Source organism: Cariama cristata, unplaced genomic scaffold (assembly GCF_000690535.1).
Source record: "Cariama cristata isolate BGI_N322 unplaced genomic scaffold, ASM69053v1 scaffold5686, whole genome shotgun sequence".
Taxonomy (NCBI): domain Eukaryota; kingdom Metazoa; phylum Chordata; class Aves; order Cariamiformes; family Cariamidae; genus Cariama; species Cariama cristata.
In genome coordinates this window covers 491-23,072 of record NW_009622575.1, presented here as the reverse complement: position 1 = coordinate 23,072, position 22,582 = coordinate 491, and the positions used below count along the sequence as shown (strand labels likewise).

Sequence of the window (22,582 nt, the reverse complement as noted above, 5' to 3'; positions counted from 1 at the left end):
AGAGAACAAAACAACCACAGTTGTCAGAGTTGAACACATTCAAATATCCCAAAATTACACATAATTTGACAACTGTAAAAAATGTACCCACAGATTAACTAGATTCTGGCATCTAATCTATCTCAGTTGAATCTACATCACTGATTCAAAGGTCAGCAACAAGAAATTCTCTCACAAGAACAAAATAACTTTCGTATTTTAGGCAATATGTGGATAAATACTTCTATTAGTCTTTCATCAGATATGTGTGAGAATTGTTTTCCTGATGCATTCAATAGCTGTGAATACTTTTAAATAGAGCCATGGCAATCTCTGCCTGCTTGCCATAAATACTGTTACTTCCAAGCAATTAAAATATTTGTTTTTAATGAAGTATGCTTCTTTATGACTTAACAATGAAGGTTTGCATAGGACTAGTTTGCAAACTTTACTGCTTTCTCTGAACACTGGATGTTTTCTGAATACTTTTCTGTGCTGGTGGACAGACAACAGTAATCTGCATTGGGTATGTGACTGGTAGGAATTCATTCATTCATCCAATCTCACATCCACACACACGAAAAAAACCAAACCCAACAGTGACTGTGTTTTACCTCTTCAGATTTCTTTCTCTAAACTGTTTCTGAATTAGCACAAGTACTGTTTTCCTGTTAATTCAGACCAATAGTTCCACAATTAACACTAAGTGTAGACAATAATTTCTTGTTGTTAACAAGCAATTCCTATAGTCCCAAGGGTGCTTAAACTACAATGAATTACAGATGGGAAACAAAACTTCCGAGATTAAAACATCTTTTGTTTTTTTTAAATGCACTAGAAATTTAAGCAGTAATTAAATGCCTAAAAGAAAATGGAAACTAAAACACATGTGAACTCCAGGCACTTTGAAAGCAACATAGTGAATGTATTGTGGTAGTACACAGTACCTAAGACCCCAGGGCAGTTGTTCTGTCTTAGGTTTTTATTTTTTAATCAATGTAAGTTGCTCATCAGCTTTTGAAGAGTATTCTAAGTCTTAGAAGACATTTTTATGTTTACATAACAAAGAAATTTCAAAACACAGTTCCTCATGAATAAGAATCACCCAGGACAGGGAATGAGGGGTAAAGAAGCAGCACAGCAGAGCTCCCCATTTACCTATCCAGTCTTCAACACAGAATTTAGCAACCTCAAAGTAGATTTAGCCTGACCAACTGGCAATGGTTCCCAGAAAGCAGAATAACGATTGGAAATAGTTGCTGGAGAAATTACTTTCTCAGAGAAAAAAAAAGAAGTTGCCCCGAAGAGAACTACTAAAAAGTAATTAATCAAAACAAAAGCAAATTTTCTCCTACAACTTTGAATATATTTTGGTAAATACATTGATGTTTGTCTCAAACAGTGAAGATCCTCTTCATGAAGAAATTACTGGGAAACTTCTTTGACCTGTGTATGCAAAAAGCTCAGTTTAGCTGACTGAATTCAGACATCTTTTGTGTCTCCTCCCAGATGCAGGCATATGGGTAAAGTAATTCCAAGGTAAGAGGGCAGAGCAAAAAAGGCAACTGGAAGCATGAAATGGCTACCAATCAAAGGCAAACCAAGTTGTTTAACAGTTCTTCAACCAAAGACAGAGAAAACTGAAGAGGCAGTAACATAGAGACCTACAAAATCAGAAACGGTATTAGCCAAATCACATTCACCATCCTCAAAAGAAGACAATGCAGTTATTTGAGGTATCAGGCAACATATTTAGAAAAAAAACCAGTACATCCCAAACACAGAGTTGGTGGTCAGATGAATATCTAGGAAGAAGTTTCCTACATGTCTGTCTTGCTATGCATTGTCTTAGGTACTTACTTTCAATCACTGCTGGAGATGAGATACTTGGCAAGACATGTTTTATCTGATCTGGTATAAATCACTCTGATGTGATGAAAGAAAAGGACTTAATTACATGCTCTGTTGAAATTGTGGAACTCCTCACTTGCATGTCCCAAGAACAAGAAAATTACACTGAACAAAGCCCAATTTTTGCCAGGGGACATGTTTCTACAAAAGGATGAGTTGAGAATGAAGAACATAAGTTTGAAAGACTGAGCCTGAGAAACCTGACGTAAGTATTCTAGATCAAGGAAGAATTGCTAGAAATCTTTGAAGATAAAGGCTATTCTGCTTGCTACTAACAATGACACCAAAATCATGTGGGCTTGCTGCTATATAAAGTATTTGTTCATGGAAATGTGCAATAAATGCAGCTAAACAACTCAAATGCCTGCAGTATGACAGTATTTTACATTACAATATAAAGGCACTGTGAACACTAAAATATAATGACTCTTCAGAATTTAAGGTAGGCCTACTTCTACAAGCAATCTACCCTAGAAGCAGACTCTTTTGCAGGTAACAAAATCACATTATGAAAGAAGCTTTAATATTAACTACTAAGGCATATATACTGTAAGAGAGGAACAGACTGTTCTTTAGGATTTGCTGTGTGAAACCAAGTAGTTTGAATGAGAAAATGTGTGACTGCATAAAAAGACAGACTTCTTCATATTTAGGCAATAAATGCACACTTTAGGTGCAGTAATCAAGGTGTATCCACAAACCAGGTATTTCTTTTTTACCAGAAAGGCTGCCTGCATGCACAGTTTGTTAATTACGTACTTGCAGAGAAATACAGTAGTTGTTTTGGCAAATTGAACATTCAACTCTTGTATCTTTTCCTAAAGCTCAAAAGACTGCTTTTTAATGACTTCACATCCTAGACATAGTCAGACAAGACTGAAATTAAAAAATTCACAACACCTAGGTTTTAATCCAGCTGGACAATACAATAATAATAATAATAATAAACTCTTTGGAGAAAAAGGGTCAAAAATTTCATACGGAACAGTCTCCTTGAAAGACATTCCCAGATCACATAGGATTTCACAGAATCATGAATAGTTGAGGTTGGAGGGGGTGTCTGGGGATTGTCTAGTACAGTCCCTCCATTCAAAGCAAGGTCAACCGGCAGGTTGCTCAGAACCATGTCCAGTTGGATTTTGAGTATCTCCAGTGATATTTTCCAAACTCCACATCCTCTTCTATAAAGTTGTTTTCCTAAGTTTAAATAGAATTTCAGTCTTCTCCATCTGCATTAGCACTGTCCTACTACGGCAAACCACAGTCTTGGCTAGATCATTACCTCCACTGCTACAATCTGCTTCTCAGTTCTCTGACTCACAGTGCTTTCCAGCATGTATCAAAAGAAGCAAGCAATAGTTGTTGGCTATATTAAATTTATACATACAAAATATAAGACCCCACAAGGACTTGTGTATAGAAGTAGAGCAGTGCAAAGGTTGCAGATTATGTAAAAACAAGCATATAACAAAGTTTCATCAGATCAACCTGAGTATCAATGATACAAAAAATAAAAAGACAGTGCCAAATGGTTAAGAATTCACCAGTATACTTTTGACACAAGCACATTACTTTCAGGCAGTAAGCTATACCCAAGGACTGTAGTAAAGTGCAAAGTCTTGTCAATATATATTTTTGGCACTGTCAGAGTGTGTTTAAGGAAAACAACTTTACCTTAGAAACCATTTTTCATTTGATCAGATACAAACAAGCAACTTACATTATCAAGTTCAAATTCAAGGAAATGGTTATCCACACTTAATATTAATTGTGACCGATTTTGAAAAAAAAAAAAACAAACCTATACATTTTCAAGAACAAAGAGATACACACCAAAGCTACTCTAGAATTAACCACGGGATACACTACATAAAAATGATACATAGCATACCATTTACCTGAATCAGTGGAAGAATAAAACTCAATAAAAAGGTGGCAACATACAGAAATGTCAAAACTAACCCAAGCAAATTAAAAAGTGGCAGCCTTGAGAAATAAACTACCTTTGAAACTGCCAAATACATTGCTAGAGATGTTTTGAATTTTTTTTTATAATGTTTCAGGGATGAATTTGAATCTCCATATTTCTAACTCTCCTTCCTTTGATAAAGTAGAATAGAGGTCTTTCTAGACAGCACACAACTTTTGAAATGTGCAATCTCAGATTTGCCACCCAGTTCATATTTTCTTCTGTATCCCATGTATAAGAGATATTGACTCTACCATATAGCCCAGTATAGAACAAAAAAAAAAATAATTGAGAATTGACAACAAAAGGTCTCATGCATACAGTGCAAACTTCTGCTTGGAGAAGCATGTTGCTTCCTGAGTTCTCTTCAAGGAATATATATAGACACAGTATGGGAAACATTCCCATTCACATTGCCCAATTCCTTCTACATTTTCAAAAATGTAAATTAAATTACCAGTGCACTGGGTAACAATTGCATTTGTAGAAACAAGAGAGATATAAACTTAGCCATACTTTTCTCCAGTGTATACCCGTGGTCTTCTACTGAGCACGTAATTCTTAGTATTTGAACCTTTTCGAAGTGGATCATCTAGGGGTGATTGATGAGGAGGATCTTCCAGTGGATTCCAGTAACTCTGTTCACACATGCCTCGTAACAAAATTTCAGCCAGCTGTCTTGCTATTGTCTGTGAAAGATAAATATTTTCCTTAGAAATACTGAATACAAACTCTTCAGGAACGCTTAGATTATTTCTAATGAACACTAGTCATGTAGAACGTATTTTCAGTTATTTTAAAACATCCAAAAAACCAGTCATACTACTGTTTGAAAGGTACAGGTACCTAGTTCAATTCTTTAAACACAGAGAAAAAAAATGGCAGTAACAAACAATTTTTCAATTTTATCAGTTAAATCCAAATACTTCTGAAGTATCAACACCACCAACTGTTCATCCCAAGAGTGGAGCACATCCAGGTATATTTTCAGGTATTTTGTGCTCAGTAACCTCTGCTGCCTCTCCATGCCCGGAGCAGATGCTTCCGTGGGAGAGACCACAGTGGAGCAGATGCTTGCCTGCGGTCTGTGGAGAGGACCACAGTGGAACTGATGTCCACACTGCAGCCTGCTGAGAGAAGCATGGTGGAGCAGGCTGCCATTCCCTGAAGGGATTTCAGCCCATGGGAGGGACCCCACGCTGGAGCAAGCGAAAAGTGTGAGGAGTAAGGAGCAGCAGAGAGGAACTGTTACGGACTCACAACTCTCCACCCTCTATGCACTACTCGGAGTGGGAGGGTAGGGAGAGGAGGTAGAAGAGTCAGGAATGAAGGACTCAAGTTGAACCTGGGGAAAGGGGGTGGGGGGAAGGTGTTTAGTTTTTGTCTTTGTTTCTCAGCATCCCACTCTCTTTTAATTGACAATAAATTAAGTTCCCCCAAGTCGAGCCTGTTTTGTGCATGACAGTAACTACTAAGCAAACTCCCTGTCTTTACCTCAACCCAGAAGCTTTTCTATCTTTTTATTTTCTCCGCATCATGTTAAGGAAGGAGAGGGAGAGAGCAGCTGAGTGGGCATCTGGCAGTCAGCCAAGGTCAACTCACCACAGACCATTATAGTCCAAATCCCAACTGACTGGGGCTTCTGACAACTTGTACCTGAAGGTGCTGGTTGTTTGCTACCGTCGGTAAGGCTCAGCAAGAGTGAAACAAGGTTGTAGATCAGCATGAAACAGTTTATTTTGACCAACTAGTCTTGGCACCATATATTTAAGTGTAGAAATACTTAACACAAATATTATTTAAGTAAATATAAATTTAAATCTTTGAAGTCATCCTATAACCCATAACTATCAGCTTAATCTCCACTTTAATGTTTAATACATATGCATACAAGCTGCACAACTATATATCATGACGATGAAAAATCAGAGATTAGCACCAGGGCAGTAGAAAGAAGGCAAGATTTACACTTGCTTCAGAATTGGCAGTATTTCCCAGCAACACTTCCCAGCAACAGATGTGTAATGTTTAAGCCAAGGACAGCACCATATGATCTGCATCTTCCACTTTAATTCCTACACCATAAGAAGGTCTTCATCTTTCATTCTAGTAAAGTTTGCAATATTATCCATCCCCATTCAAAGTCTATTATTTAATAATTTTAATATCCTTACTAGGAGTCAGTTATTAAATGAATTAAGAAAAGAATTACCTTCCTTATTACCACTGTGGAAGTTTTAAAGGCCTAGTATTAGGAAACTGATCTAGGATATTTTGAAAATCATTACTTTAGGGCAAAAGAAAGTCTTGGCCTTTTATTATATAAAAGATGCAAAAAAGATACCTTTTGGTAGAGGTTTCTTTTCTGACAATATAAATAACAAATATTCATTATTTTGATTTTATTGTTTTCCTTTAAGAGGCTTTATCACAAAAATTAAGAAATGAGAACTTGACAACTTCAGCCTTAATAGAACATACATAAAGACACTGTACTCTGTCCTCACTCCCATTACATTACAAAAAACATGAAATAACATCCTTCTGAAACTATGTTAAGTCATAAATAGGGCAATTATGATGAAGGTTGAAAGTATAGTCAGCCAGAGACCAATTATGTTTTAACCATAACTACAAATAGGAAAGAGAAATAGGGGAGAGACCGGATATCAAGCATTCCTTTTTATTTTAATCATTCACTTAACCCAGGAAATGTAACATTATGAAGTAGTACATTACAGATCCTGATCAGTCTGTATCTGTGTATCTGAATATTTGTCTTTAACTCATCCACTATATTTATGCTTTACCTGCCTACTAAAATTCAGATGCTACAATAGGAATGTGGTTTAATATAACTTACCATTCGCAGATTTTGTGTAGTTCTTGTTTCAACAGCTCTTAGTAGCTCTCTAAATCTACCAACTCCTCTCGTCAAGTTCCTGTATATAAACATAGAATTTGACAGTATTCCAACTCAGATGTAGTAACACTTTAACATATTACTCGGTAAAGTTGTTAAGATCCATGCTATCATTTTTTTCCTGCATATCATTACCACCTTTCTGTGAGACAGAGAGAGATATTTAGATTTTTTTGTTTTTGTTTTTCATTTGGGAACCCTACCACTGATTACTATAACAACATTTTCTGCCAGTTTATTGAAAAAAGAAACATCTTCATGATCAGTAGGTAGTTCCAGAGAAAGCAAGAAAAGTGTAAGAAGTGACCACTCAAAGAGGGAAAAGCAAAACTGAAGTTGCTCTCACTACTACAATGGTTTTAATTTTCAATTGCATTACACTTCTAAGTACAAACTTTGGAAAAAAATTAATTTTAGCTGACTCCTGACACCTTAAAATAGGGAAATAGAAAAGAAGTAAATCTTGCAATCCTCAGTGAAAGTAATGTAAAATTTTAAACTCCTTTTCAGAGAGGTAAGCACAAACACAGCAAGGCCCACTGTGTAGCCAGAAGAGGACTGGGGGATCAGTGTTCTGTTCTCAACTCCAGCTGGCTTTTGGTGTGGCTTCTGCAACTCAAGTTTCTTTGTCTACACTACTTCCACTTCTGCTGCTTAAATAACTTTTGCAAAGAGACTCAAGACCCTCAGAGAGGGGGCATCATTCACACTAACAATTTTAGCAGATCTGAACTATTTTCTCAAACAATAGATTATTTTGATGGTCTTACAGTTTTATCTTTTTCTCATCTCTATATCAGTTATCTCAGCTATCTGGTTTTTTATTGCACTTAAAAGCAGTCCAGAATATTTTATCTTAATACAGTTTATCTAACTGGTGAAAGACTGGGTTGGCTCTTTGCTGAGCTGAACAACTGAATTCTGCAACCTCAATACATAACATAAGAAAGTAATTTCACTATCTGAAGTTTAGTTGCAAAACGAAATTATTTGATCAAAAGCATGTTTTGTGTTACATCATTGCTGTTATGTCATATAGTTGTATTAACTTAAGATGTGATTTTATGTGCAAGTTGCGTAACATTTACCTAATATGGGCCTAAAAGAGAAAAGAAATATTACATATTATGTAAGCTTTTCATAAGTAAAAGCACTACTGCACTCCACTATAAAGCTGATGTTGAAATTGCCTTTCTTACTCTGATGTCTTTATTTACAAATATATTTAAAATACTGATCTTCTGAATTGCAACTTTGTACAAATTTCCAAAAAAAGTCAGCATTTTTACACAGATACTTTCTTAAAACTTAGTTGCAGAATGCCTGAAACCAGTGTGTTTGATGCAAGCGGTCTTACTATAGACCTTTTATCACTTTACCTATAGACCTACTCATTTATTTCACTCTTTAGATTACATGACCAAGGTCATCTCTGTTCTGTTTTATATAATAAAGGATTATCAGCGTATTTCAGCAAATTTAGTCTCCAGCACAGACATCTTTCACTAGCACAAGTTCACCTTCTAAAATACTTTTATATAAAAACACATTTAAAAAGAATTAGCATTTCCACATAACAAAACTTGTATGAACAGGTTGAAAGTTATGTCAAAGTAAGCCACCAGCTGGTTAAAAAGAAATAATCACCAGTCACACAAAGAATAGATTGTTTTTAAAAAGTCCATGTTACAGCAGAGCTTGACCATAGAGTGACCAGTTAGTACATGTTTAAGAAAATCAATCTTGTGTATATATCTGACATGGAAACAATTGCATGAAAGATTATATATATTTACATATTTCACTCAGTCAGGCCTCTTAATAGCTAGTGAATATTACACCAACTTGACATACTAATGAAGTAAGTACAGAAAGCCAGTAGGTCAAATTTTACGAAAACCGCTGAACTCAATGGAGGCTGGATACCTTCAGCACCTTTGGAAAGCCAAAATACATACCATTCAGTAATACCACATGCCAAATATTTTAGAGAGCCAAAACCAGACCACTGGAATCCCAACTTTAAGTCCTCTGCTCTAAGTGCATATTTCCCATGAATGGAGCTTTCTCTCAAGGACTGTATTACAAAGTCACAGAAGTGTCCTCATAACAAGATTTAAAAAACCAAACAGACAGACTTGCCAAAGAAATGAAATGTTCCCTGCAAAACTGTCAAAAAAGAGCAAGAACTTGTCAGCTTGAAACACTAATTTCCCAGTACAGATGAAACATATACTATGTAGTAGAACTTCAAATCACAGTAATTTAAATCTTTGTGAAATTTTAGGAATTAGCTTTTTTTTCCCCGTATGAGGTCTGTCTTTTATGTGTAAAAAAAAAATACTCTGTGTAAAAGTATGTAACTTTTAAAAGTCATTAAGAACTTCATGACAGGTTGTTATTAGTTACCTATTACACATTTTTATAAGCATCTGCAAGGGTGTGAAACTTGTGACTGAAGTTCTACTGTATCATGGGTAAAAAGCAGTAAGATTGTACTAGAAAAAACAAATTAAAATACAGAATTAGTTTTTGCTTCATAAAGCATTTAACACTGATCCACTGTACAAGTGAACACAAACACAATACAGATTTGTCAAGCATGTTCTACATGAAGTATACTAAAAACTACAGTCTAAATCACTCAAAAATTGAGTTAAATGCTTTGAGACACAAGTAATGAAGCAAAATATATCATGAACAACATGGTAGATCTCCACACTGCACTGCTTTCAGCAAAGTACATTTCCTGTATTTGTTAACAGATTGTAACATTGGGGAGAAGAGGGTGGCAATTATTCTGGCACATACTTTTCCTGCCTAGCCTAGGAAGCACACAACTTTTACCTGCTTTTCATTACAATGTGCCTTCACGTTAGCAGTTTTACCCGTGCTGATTGAATGCCAGAGCAAAACGGCAGGTTAACTTAGAAAAAAAAAAAGTCCCACAGTGTCTGTAAACGACTTTGAGATCCCTTCCGTTCTCGAGTCAAGGAATTTTAAGGTACATCAACATGCACTCAGAGCTGACACATTTTCAGTAATTTCAGACAAGACAAAGACAGCCTACAGACAGACACTGCTAGTTATGTACACGTGCAGTTATATGAGTGCCTCTCATCAGAACACGCTTGAGTCAAGCCCTTTGAATTGCATCTTCCTAGTTTTTAAAGACTAAATTAAAACGTTTGCTGCTTTCAATCTTCAAGAGAAAAAAGCAAACCTACTTTGACTCTAAGTAGCACTATAGCAGTTAAAGACTGAGAACCAGGATTTAAAGGTACAATCTACTATTGAAAGTCTACATGGACTGATGCCCTTGGGGCTAATTTGCATCCTTGTGTCTACATATTTACACCCTAAACCCCAACAATTTATGTTAGAACCTAACTAATTATTCTGATGCAAGATCAACTTTTATGCTCCTTGAAAAGCTTCAGGCAGCATTTCTGTTTAGAATAACGAAAATATTGTAACTGCACCTATGCAAAGGTGCTCACTCCTAAACAGAGAGATCGGTAACTGTAGATAGGATACAAGGACACTGCAGGAAGAAAATTAAGGACAAACTTTCAATGCAGGATCAGAAGACCTGAGTATAAGCATGTAGGCCACCAGCAGCAAATTTTCGGCACAAATATATTTGTCACCATCCCTACCAAGAAGTCTCTTGGTTTTAATAAGCATCAGACGACTTGGTTTGGCATCAGATAACACACTGCTTTGGCATTAGGGGTCCTGATAAACCTCACACTGCAGACAAAGAGTTCTTATCTTTGTGTTTTTAAACATGTACACAAAAGTAGAAAATAATGAAAAAAACTGCTCAGTGAGAAGCAGTCTATATTTGAAGGATGTTAGGATAAAAAAAACCCAAACACTATTCCTTATAACAAAGAGAGAACATGCTAATCACAATATACTCAAAACAGGCTACAAAAGAAAGGTCTTTAATTTAACCTCAAAAAGGTTGATAAAATTAATTTACTTTGTATTTACAGCATATTTTGAAAATATCTTCTCCATTAGTGTGAAAACAACTTTGTCACGCATTTCCCTTATACTTATCAATTAAAAATCCCAAATATTTACCTTAACATTCCATTTTATAGATTAAACATGGAATTAGAATAAATTTTTGCTTAGTAAGCTTAGACCAGATCTCAACTGCTCTCCAATTTGGTGGCTAAATTGTCAGTACTTCTCCCATTTAAGAAAGAAAAGTATATCCAGAGCCATGCCACTGAACAGGCTATGTTACTTATACTAGCCTAACTATTACCTCATTGTGGAGGCTTACTATATCTCATTTAAAAATATTCATGTTTTAAAAGGAGAGAAGTGAAGACCAATGAGATCTAGATTGCTTGATCGAAGAGATGAAACAGAAATCACTTTTGGAATTGCACCCACTTCCCAAATGCGCATTCTCTGTCCTTCTCTCTCTCTCTCCTTCTCTCTATATTTATATACAGAAAAAGAAATGCAATGTTTGTAAACTCTACGGTACACTTTAAAACTTAAAGTTTGGGTTTTTCTCCCAAGAATTCAAATAGCAAAGAAAAGAAAGGTATTTATTTTAAAGGGAAGGAGTAAGGGCAGGCAAATCTTGATATGCATGCCATTCAGCAGCATTTCAGTAACTTTGGTACGACTGACATGTTTACAAAATAATAATGACATAAATCCATACAGTCTAGCTAATAATTTTCAGTCAATTAAGAGTAATTTACACAGTATTAAGACCAGAAATTTTACATTGAATTAAGGTGCTATATAAGCAAAGAGTAAGAAATGTGAAAAATCAAAAAATTAACTTTTTAGTAGTAACAGAACAACATCCTAATATTGAGGCATACCCTTTACCATACTAGAGCAATTGCTTTATATAGCCTTACAAAGATAAGTGGGTTTTTTGGAAAAAAAAAATTAAAAAGTACTGAACTTCTATGGCTTTCTGCAACAACTTTATTAAACGTCTGACCAAATGGACAAGACTAAGTCTTCTGCATAATTGATGATGCTTCAGATGGTTGTGACTAATGGACTAATGTCTGTGTCTGTTTTTCCTCAGGTTTAATGGGTGGGGAGGAAGCATAATTTTATCTACAATTAGAAAAATGATGGCTCTAACGCAATCCAAGTCACCTCAAGCAAACACCCTAGTAAGGTTTAGCTACCTATCTCCAAAAGGCAACACAGTTGCCACTTCAGACAGTTCTGTTTTCCCTCTCAGGTTTCCCTCTCTTCCTTTCATGCTTACACTTTGACTATTCTCACAATACTTTAATTTCCACAAAACATTTATTATTACTGGGTATTACTTTCTGAATGACATGTAGAAAATTGTGTCTTTCCTACCAGAATCTAAACTACTCTTTTTTTAAGCACACTTAAAAAAAAAAAAAAAGCATCACGATACACTTCTCATTTTACCCATTGTTAACTCACGCAGAAAAAAAAAATCCCAGGTATCTCAAATTCACTACAGAAGATCATGTTTGCTTGATGCTTGAAGGTTCTTGATTGACATTTGGGCTTATAAATGAAACATCTTCAGTGTGCCATTACAGCTACACAAGCCTAAGTATTTGAAACAGCCCAATCAAGCAGTAATTCTTGCATTCATGCATTCAAAATGAAAGCACTTATTACCTAGACAGCAGTTCCACAGGTAGTCAAGTCTACCTAACGGTTCACTACCGAAAGTCTCATTCTCCCCATTCTCCTCTCTTGATGTTTGTTCCCTTTTTGCCACCATTCTCCTTTCTTCACATCTTCCTGCTCTCACTTGTATGGTCCTCTCTCTTTTCTCACAGTCACACCAGCTATCATCATACCTTCCAGTGAATCAATTCATCTCACTAAAATGATAGAAAGTTCTAATTTCTTCGCTGTTTCTTCTCTGCTGTTTTGGAGAATGGAATGACTCCACAGAAGAGCCAAACAAGTACCTGAACCAACAAAACGCAAACAAGAAAAATGCATGCCAGGAGCATAGGTATGGGGAAGATGAGAGCAGGTTATTCCACTTCACAGTGTCAGGACACTACACATTTTGTTTCCTACTTCTCTTGACACCACCACCTCAACTCCACCTCAGCATGTTCTTTCATGTACATGTATATATACACAACGCACTATAGATTCATCTATTAAGGTACAAAGACTCGATTCACAAAAGGATTTCTCCAGTTACTGCAGACAGAGTGCAATCGAAGTCTTGCCCTTTATCTCCTATTATTTGGCAAGTTTCTCCTTTCAAGCAGAGATCTAGTCAGAGGAAGAAATGGGGATACATTAAGAAGGTGCCAAGGAAAATCATAAATATAAAAGCCCATTCTTGAATTCACAAGAAAAAAGCGCTAAACATGCCAGAAAGTTTTACTAAGGAAATAAGTTAACAGAGGGAATAAAGTAAATAGAATTTACTGTGGTAAATATTTAATATTGTATTACACATTAGTCAATTTGTACAGTCATAAACTTTATAGACTTGTTTTATCTATATTTAAAAGAAAATATAAAAACTCCCACAGAACTAGAAGGAAGAATGTGCAGCACCAACAGAGATTTTGTTTAAAATACCAAACTGAAGACCTAGATAAAAGCATGGAGAACTTCAGCAGAGTGACCAACATGGGCATGGTTTTACAACCTGTCTTAAAGATTCAAAGGTCAAAAATCAGCAGCAGAAGCTATAAGGGAAGTATACTTTGATAAGATGCAAGATTTTAAGCAGCAACAAAACAGCTAGGATGCATCAATGAAAGTCTAACATTTGATAGAACCCAAAGAACTAATCTGAAGCAACAGATCAAATATTTAATCAGAGACAGTGCTGAGCAATGACAAATGAGGCCAAACTCTGAGCACTGCGTGTGGTTTAGCCCTCTCAGTGGTGACACTGAAGAAGAGAAAGGGTGAGAGGAATATAGAGCCACCCTTGCAATGAAAGCAAAATAGGGTGAACACCTATGAAGAATTAAGCCGAGTTGTGAAGGGGGGATTCACTGACACTGTATGCCTGTCCAACATGAAAGGTAAAGAATAATACATTAGATAGCAATGTGAAAACAGCAATATGTTGTGTGAAAATGATAATGAAAATGAACCAGGGGAGGGTGAAGAAAAAAAAAAGAAAATAAAAAACCCCACAAAATAAACAAAATAAACATAAGAATTTATCAAACCTCTGTCGACTTTTTAACTCTCTTGGCAATCCCCGGAGATGTTTGATTTTGAATCTACTGCTTCTGGTTAGAGATGTTAAAATTGGAAGAATATGCACAGTTTTCCACTACTTTAAGTTGTTTATGTGCCATTTATTCATCTGTATAGCTAATAAAAGTTTTGTCCTTTTATTGTCAACTCTTTCATCTGCTATCAGGCTGCTATACTAAACCAAAGTAGAATGAAGGACAAGATTTCCTTTCTTCTTTTGCACACAGTGGTCATTCTGAAAATGCTTACTAAGCTGTCTTTTATTTTTATAGTCTTCAAATTAATCATGAACCAATGTTCAATGAAACTGAATATATTAACTTGGGGAAATTAGAGCCAAAACTTTCCAAATTCATACTATATATAACACACATAATGTGAGTTGTATCTACAAACAGGGACAACACTTTCTGGAAAGAAAAGCCTGTGCAAATACTTCAAAACATACAAGCAGAATATTTATTAGTAATGACCTTTCTTTATACTCCTCCTCCTGTTCATTCATTGCGGGTAAGAATTGATGCATTCCTAAGCATGAGGCTTACAGCAACACTTCTTTCAGTAAGGAGAACATAAGACCACCTCTATAAAACATCCTGCCAATAGTCTTATAAAAATATCACAGTGAAGTAAATGAGATTACTTCACTGTGGAGCAGAGTTGCTTACCAGACATGCATTTGTTTGAATGTAATCTCTGAGGAGCTACTTGTTTCCAAAGAAACTCTGTTTTAAAATACCCACACTGTAGTAAGGTGGGGATTTGGTAAACAGAAAGGCACTGAAACTTTGTCAATATTATTTATACATACGCACTATGCTTACGCACAGGAGAGAAATAAAATGCACAAGGGCACTACCATATACCCAGAGAAGGAAGTGTTACTTCCAACTTGTCATGCTTAAAATACAGTATATCAAATGGGAGTTCAGAAAAAGGTCATTTGGGACAGCAGGCCAGCATTGGAAGGAAAATTTGGGAAGCAAAAAAGGTCAGATCCAAGAGAGGTACCAAACTCAAACAAAACTATTTCAGTACAAATACAAAAAAAAGTTTACAAGCACTCCTCAGTAAACTGGCTGTGCACCACATTATCCTGGTGGTTACATATTTTAAAAGGAAAGGGTGTGGAAATCAGGAGGTGGAAAGCAAAATTTTCCAGTATTCACCTGAAAACATGAAAGTAAAGCTTGCCTGCCTTTCAAGCTTCAATTGGTGGCTACCATTTCTATAACACATATTACGTCTCTAAGGTATTCACAGCAGTGAATACTCACCATGGTGAGTCTAATACCACTTTTTATCTTAAAAAATCAGAAACAACTTCATAAATTGTTTGGCCAATGACAAGGAAATAATTTGAGTAATGGATACTTTGAAAGAATTGATGAGTTTTCAAATGCCTTTAATCTCAGTAACAAATTAAAACAGACACAGCCTCAAACACCTGCACAGTATTTGGCTTTTCTTAGCACTGTACCAGTCTTCTGTTCACTGATTTTTGAATATATAAACACACTAGTTCAATTTGATTGCTACAGCATTGCCTACAGCTTAAGAGGATAGTGTTGAAGAGTCAAATAAAGTAATTTGGTAACTTTTAACTAGTAATAATTATTCATAAGTTGTTTTTGTAAATAAAGATGAATTGTCCTTTAGTAGTAAGGGGGTTTTGTGGGTTTTTTAAAGGTCTGTACATAATTAGTCTCCAAGTTCTTCCAAGAGACAGTTCCCTATATCACTACTGTGACTGAAACACATGCACTTTCTCCTTGGCAAACTTACCTTAATGCTTAGCAAATCACTTTCTACTACTATCATAAAGAAATCTAGCACCAATTAGTTCACCTACCTACTAATTTGCTCCTTTTGAAGTTAACAGGGTCAGCTAACATTTTTGCAGCTAAACTCGCAGCTTCCATCATTTTTAATCCATTCAAAAATATCATTTCAATAAGTAAAGAACTGATGTAATTAATAACCAGTAGCTCAAAATACTGAAAAGTTCCATGTTAAACGATTACTAAAGCTTCAACAGAAATGGTCAAACGCTACATTCACAGAACAAAATCTTTCTCTTGGCGAAAATAACTATCATCCAGGTACAATAACTACCTGTCCTTTAGAGAAAAATCAGTATTAAGAGAAAGAAACTCAAAAGACTTAATTAGTTGTAGGTTACTGCAGCTCATATTCAGGTGATCTATTTTATTAGTATTGCTCACAAAACACCTAAACCCCAAACTTCATCAGAATTTGAACCTCTGTCTTTGGCAACAGACAGAACAACTGGCCAAGGCCCTAAACAAGCTCCTCCACACTGGTCATGTTTTGAACATCGGTTTGGCCCACATGGCCCCTTGGAGTCCCTTTCAACCTGTGTGATCCTATGAATCTTACAAGTTGCAAGGCAAGGGATGAAAAGAAGAAAAAAAAACAAGCCACCTCATCTTCTGGCATTGCCATGCCTTGTGATACCTGGCATGCACAGCTGTGCTCTTCAGAACAATATCAAAAACAGAGAAGGAAATTAACAGGAGCATTAAATATAGCAGTAAAGTATGCATTTTGGGGGGAGCAGGGAAAATGCACTAAATATTCCCTCCCCAGTTTAAGGATCCAATACCATTTGGTTTGCTGCCCATCACAACACAACATAAAACCACACCCTTAAATTTGATGCTTGCAAACATGAGCAACAGCACAGTCAGCAAGATTTTTAGTACATGGGCTAAAAAATGCTAAGTATCTTCTCGGAAAAAGTGAGTTAGAGTCAGAATTCCAACTGCAAATTACTAAAATTATAAAAATTCAACATAAACTCAGACACTAACATTCAGTGTGCTTTGTATAACTAATTATTACAAAAGTTATTTGAGATGATTTTGAATAAAAAAATCATTCCTTCATGTTCATATCCATACCCACCTTAGTCCTCCATATTTTCTACCTATAACTTCACAATGGAATCTTATTTTAAACTTTTGAAGTTAAGACACATTTCTGAGCAATAAACACACAACAAGGACTGAAAGAGAAAGCATTATTGATGGATTATTTTATCTGAATATCCAAGGGAACAATCATTTCCCCTCACATTCAAATATATTCTGTTTTTTTCAATGAAAACTAACAGAGTAAGAACAGTATCTTAAATAAGGATGAGGAAAGCATCTGATATGACAGATATTAAAGTATCCTTTGAAAACTCATCTGTGTTAACAAACACAAAGAGTCATTTTTGTCTCTATCTTGAATATATTCTGCCTTAGTTTCCTAACCACTCAAACATGAAAGCAGTTATCTCCAGGACAAAGTTGTTTTGAAAACTGCAACACAAGTAATTTCGTTTACTTTCCAAAACAGCAGTGAGATCTCACATATACAGAATGCGACACTTTGTAGGACTTCAATGTTTCTGAATTTCATCTTACTTTCTATTGTTTACTTAATGACCAATTTGTTTTGATATGATGAAGGATATGAATCTGTTGAGATCTCATTGCAGAGCGTGATGGGCAGCTATCACTGTATTCTAATACAGCAGACAGCTGGTCATACAGTGTCTTGAGGTGCATTTATACACTTACATAAATACTTCTGTTACAGATTTCACCACTGTAAAATCCCCAGCTGTGGGCAGTGTATAGGTATGTATGTGCACTTACGGATTCACTTACATCCACTCTCCCTCACTTACTAGAATGAGAGCTATACTCCTATGCTATTCTTATTTATGCTATGGTGGAAAAAGAAAAATAGATAAAAGATATAACTTCTACATTGACAAGTCCTATACATGAGTAACTCTAAGGAGGTTGGGTTTTTTTGTTGTGCTTGTCAAACATTTTGTAAGCCAATAAAAATCGATTATATCCAAACTCGTTGAGTTTTTTTGTTTTGGTTTGGTTTTGGAGGGGTTAATTTTCTATTGAGAAAAAGCCAGTCTCTGAGAAACAAGTTCATGGAGAAGACAAAGAAGGTGTTGCTTCCCTGCAGCTCTGCCAGCACAGGTAATGGCACCGTGAGGAATACAGATCTGGTCCAAGTTCCTCAGGCTTTGATTCAGCATGTGAACCACAAATTGCAGTCTGGATCCTGGACTCTGACAGAACAGTATCCTCAGAAACAGTGTGAAATACAGCAGAAGCCACAAAAAAGAGCTCTGAAAGCTAGCTAAGTCTGGTTTTCACACGATGGCCACCTGATTTTAGACTTCAACCAGAAAGCTCTTTTGCTTTAAGAGCATACACTTCCAGTATATTTCTGAACACTACTACCTCAAAAATAAAAACCAGTTACAATTTAAGTTTGTCTTGTTTATCCCATAACATGAATACAAAGCAAATACAAGGATAAAAGAATTACTGGGTACATAAACTTCTGTCCTCTCTTGGGGGCATTTTACTTGAAAATAGCTACGTTAAAGTACTAACGTCAAAGTTCCTGTGCTCATAGCTTTTCTTGGAACAACGTGAAGACTTTGAATTCCTTCAATCTGAAGTTACAAAGCAACTACTAGGATAAGTAGAAGTTGCATAATCAACCTGAAAAACATTTAAAGTTACATATTTCAGAATGTTTTAAAAGCACATAAAGCCTACTTTAAGTTTTAGAACAGCTTTCCCAACTTCTTTGTCACCCATTTCCAAGCTGAAATGTTCCTCTGCTCCCAACTGAAAAAACGGGTACGTAGTTCAATTCTTTACTAAAATTCTGTACACTTTGGAAGAAAACATTAATTTCAAATTTGTGTCTTAATGGAGCACTAAAATAACATTCTTCCATTCAGACTATCTTTTTTTTTTTTTAAAAATAGATAATTGCTTTTCCATGTATTTTCAAAATACCAGCACTTAGCAGTTAGGCTAAGTTAGGTTTCAAACATTTTCTAGTTTTTCCATACAAGATAACGTGTATCTGAAAGATAGTCCCTTAATCATCTACAAAAATTTGATTTCTTGGCTTAAAAGAAAATCTGTGTACAGTTAGTGAACAAAGGGGAAATATAAAGTAGATCAACCAGCTTTCTGGGTAGGCAGCAATACTCCCTACATTACTGCTAAAATTATGCTCTTGCAGCTAGTATAAAAGTTACTTTATTGTCTTTTCTAGTTTGCAACTGACACACATGCACATAAATTATGCTACCACTTCTAGTGGAAGAAGTGTAATTAAAAGTAGTGATTAGCTAACTGGCCCCTAGATATGCAACAACAACAAAAACCCACTCCATAGCAAAAGGACTTCAGACAAATTCAAGTCTCTGGCCGATTTTGAGATGTTTATTAGTACTTATTGGAGTGAAAATGAAGTCTAAACAACACAGCAAAAAAATCCATAAACATTTACTCAGATCTTCAAGCATGCTCTAATGCATATATTACCATGGCCACTAGGCTGGTAACAGGATAACATTTGAACTGACTCAAACCAATGCCAGGTTACAGTTTGGCAAAAGGAACTTTTATTTCAGATTCAACTCTGAGTGTCAGCCTCACTTCATGAACATACATTGCAATATGAAAAGCAGATTTAGTCTGCCTCTAAAAACAGACAGGCACACTTTTCCACTTCTGCTTCTCCCTCATCACTCACAAGCAGTAAACTCTGGTGATTCCCTGCCTCCTCCACAGGATTGAAGCCCTTTTAACATCTACAGCTTCAATTACAAAATAAGTTTATTTAAAAGAAATGTTTCCATTTCTAAACTGCCTATATTAAAGATATCTACATTTCCTCTCCTTGAAAATGCTCATATAATCTTTACAATTTTAGATTAAATTTGAACTTGAAGTATGTTGCAAAGCTTAATGGAAAGATCTTGAACCTAATTTCTATAAATCTAACATCAGTAGAGATGATAAATTTCAAAATGAAGCAAAGCATCCTTAAATCATAAATTTATTAAAAAGCATGCTATAAGTTTGTCCCTCTTAGAAAAGTATATATTTAAAGTTCTGTTCAGTTCTGGTAAACCGAAGCTAAAAACTAAAGAAGGGACCCAGTAACAAAAAGCAGCAACATAACTCACAGCCTGGAACAATGACCATATTAGGAAATTTGAAAGAACTGGGATTGGCTCTAAAATAAGAAAGGAAACTAAAGGATATAATGGCAGGAATATGTACAATTATGATCAGCACAGAGCTATTTTTCCTAACACCTCCCTTCCTCTCATACCACAAAAAAAAGAAAGTAGCACTAGTCAATGAGATTGGAAGAAGAAATTCAAAGTTAAATATATAATGTGTAATTAGCTGGCAAACTGCAAGTGACCATTGTACTAAAGACTGCAAAAAAAGATTATATGCTCATGTAGGAGTTAACACCACCACCAACAGCTTCACTGTGAAGGATTAAAGTATACATGGAATATAATTAACCTTTCAAAGTTCACACCAGATCAACTGATATGGTCTAGGAAAAACACTTCTATGGGCTAGATGTTCCTTAATAACCCACTGTATGACTTTTTTGTGCAGTTGTTTTTTGTTATCTTAATTAATCTGCTATGTCTATTGCTGATTGCTTTTACACACAGCATGTCAGATTAAACGGACCATTTCCATTCCTGGCCTTCAATCACAATTCTCCAAAATGTGCACTTTTACCTTATTCTTAACCACAACTGGCACTGGGATTCTTTCAGTAAGTACATTTTATTTATCTTTTGTGCAGGTATAAAAACAAAATTTAATTTTTAGCTCTGGTAAATGAAAAAAAATTAACTTTCAGAACATTCCATTCCTTCTGCAATTAAATGATGAAACCAGAACTAAAATCTAACTTTCAGATCATGTTTCATTGCAGCAGTACTTCACTACTTTAAGAACGGGATTTCAAAAACTTAGTGATCATTTCCATGCTGAAATCCCTGAACAATTTGAAAACTTGGATAGCCTTTGCCACCCTACCATCAGTATATTAAAATCTCGAACTCTTTACAGACACTGCACGATTTGCCTTTATCTCCTGTTTATGTATTTGAAAGAATAAGAAACATATTTGGTACAAAACAGTAGTACTATCAAGAGTTCCAATATTTCAATCAAACTACATTTTCCTAGTGAAATAAGAAGCTCTGCAAACAAATTTTAAACTATGTGATTTCAACAACAAATGTCAGAAATGTACTTAAACATTTGTGCCAAGTTATGAAGCTCTTAAAAATGGAGATTTGCATTCCTTTTTTCATTTTCTGTGACATCTGAATTTATTTTTAGGCTTTTAAGGGAAGCCTTATTTAAAATAAATTACAAAGGATCTCCCATGCAGAATCTAGAAGGATCTATAGAGAAGGTACAATGGAAATTGTATACTTGTATACATACTGTTCATCTTCATGCACATTTATCCTGCAGCATAATGTTAAAATAAGTGATAACTGAAGAGATTTGGAAAAAAATTACAAAATCAAAATTATAAAGAATCAAGAGTTTCAATATGTTGTCAATCACTTTCTAACAGTGTCTAGTAATAAAGCAAAAGAAATTTAAAATAGTTCAAGTTTACGGTATTGTAAGTTCTCACACTTAGTAAGTAAAAATACAAAATGTTTTCCATTTAATATACTTTGATTAAACAATTTTACAATATGTAAATAAATACAATATGGGCAGCCTTACTATTTCAATCAAAATGTTACTACTTTAATAAAGAGGTTTCATGTTTACACAATCTACAATTGCTAAAAAGGATGATGCCCAGTTAGATCACAAATAGAAAACCTAAACAAAAAAGTAAACAAAAAAAAGGAGAATCAAATCTTACCCATTCTTGAAATATAGAACATGTGCTCTTTGAAGTCCTGTTTCCAGGAAAAAACCAAGCTCTTGTTCATGTGCGGTGGGCCCTGGCTTGGGGCTTCTGTTTTGTATATTGGCATTAATTACCTAAGAGAACAAAAGAAAAAGGGAAAAAAAGTAATTAGAAAAAAAAATTAAAATCATGTTTTGTGGACTTTTACACAGAAGCTAATACTTAATGTTGGAGAAATCTTTTTCATTTGTAGGCAGTGGCTAGTAGAATATTTCTATCCTTACCTCCATTCCCAGCTAAACATAAATCTTTTTGCTCTTCGCTTTACCCTTAAACATAATTACTTCAGCAAGCAGAAATGCTGCTACGAATAATTTTATAATACTTTTTCAGAAATTTTTGTGAAGAATGATATACAAAAGAAGTATACGAAAAAGTATATTTGCAACCTTAGTCAATAGCAGGAAGTGATGGTATTCAAAATCTAAAACCCTGTTAAATTAGGAAAGGCTGCTGCAGAAAGCAGCAAGAAGATTCAAAGTGATCTCCACAGTTATTTCCAAAAAACAATTTAGAAATAACTTAATTTATATTACATCAATATTTAAAATGCTCTCTCAAAACAGAAAGCCACCAGCTTTCATTTGCCTCTATATTCACCACACATAGTCTACCAGCCACTAAAAGACAAACAAAACAAACAAAAAACCCAAAGCAACAAACATTCAGAAAATATAAATGTGTATCTATTTTAAAAAAAACAGTGTGAATTAATTTTCTTTCCCCCTCATATCACAGTTTTCTTTCCCTTTCCT

The 22,582-nt window shown here is 35.2% G+C and overlaps 1 protein-coding gene across 1 annotated transcript in view; it reads right to left on the bottom strand.

The window, feature by feature from the left end:
• TTC7B (tetratricopeptide repeat domain 7B) overlaps positions 1–21,901 on the bottom strand; it is a gene marked incomplete at its 5' end in the record, with an annotated part of 43,100 nt that extends 21,199 nt beyond the window's left edge. The window contains 3 exons of the mRNA XM_009702376.1: positions 4,376–4,548; positions 6,723–6,801; positions 21,780–21,901. Coding sequence (XP_009700678.1) covers positions 4,376–4,548; positions 6,723–6,801; positions 21,780–21,901 — 374 coding nt within the window. The remainder of the gene's footprint in view (positions 1–4,375; positions 4,549–6,722; positions 6,802–21,779) is intronic.
• Positions 21,902–22,582: the final 681 nt, after the last annotated feature.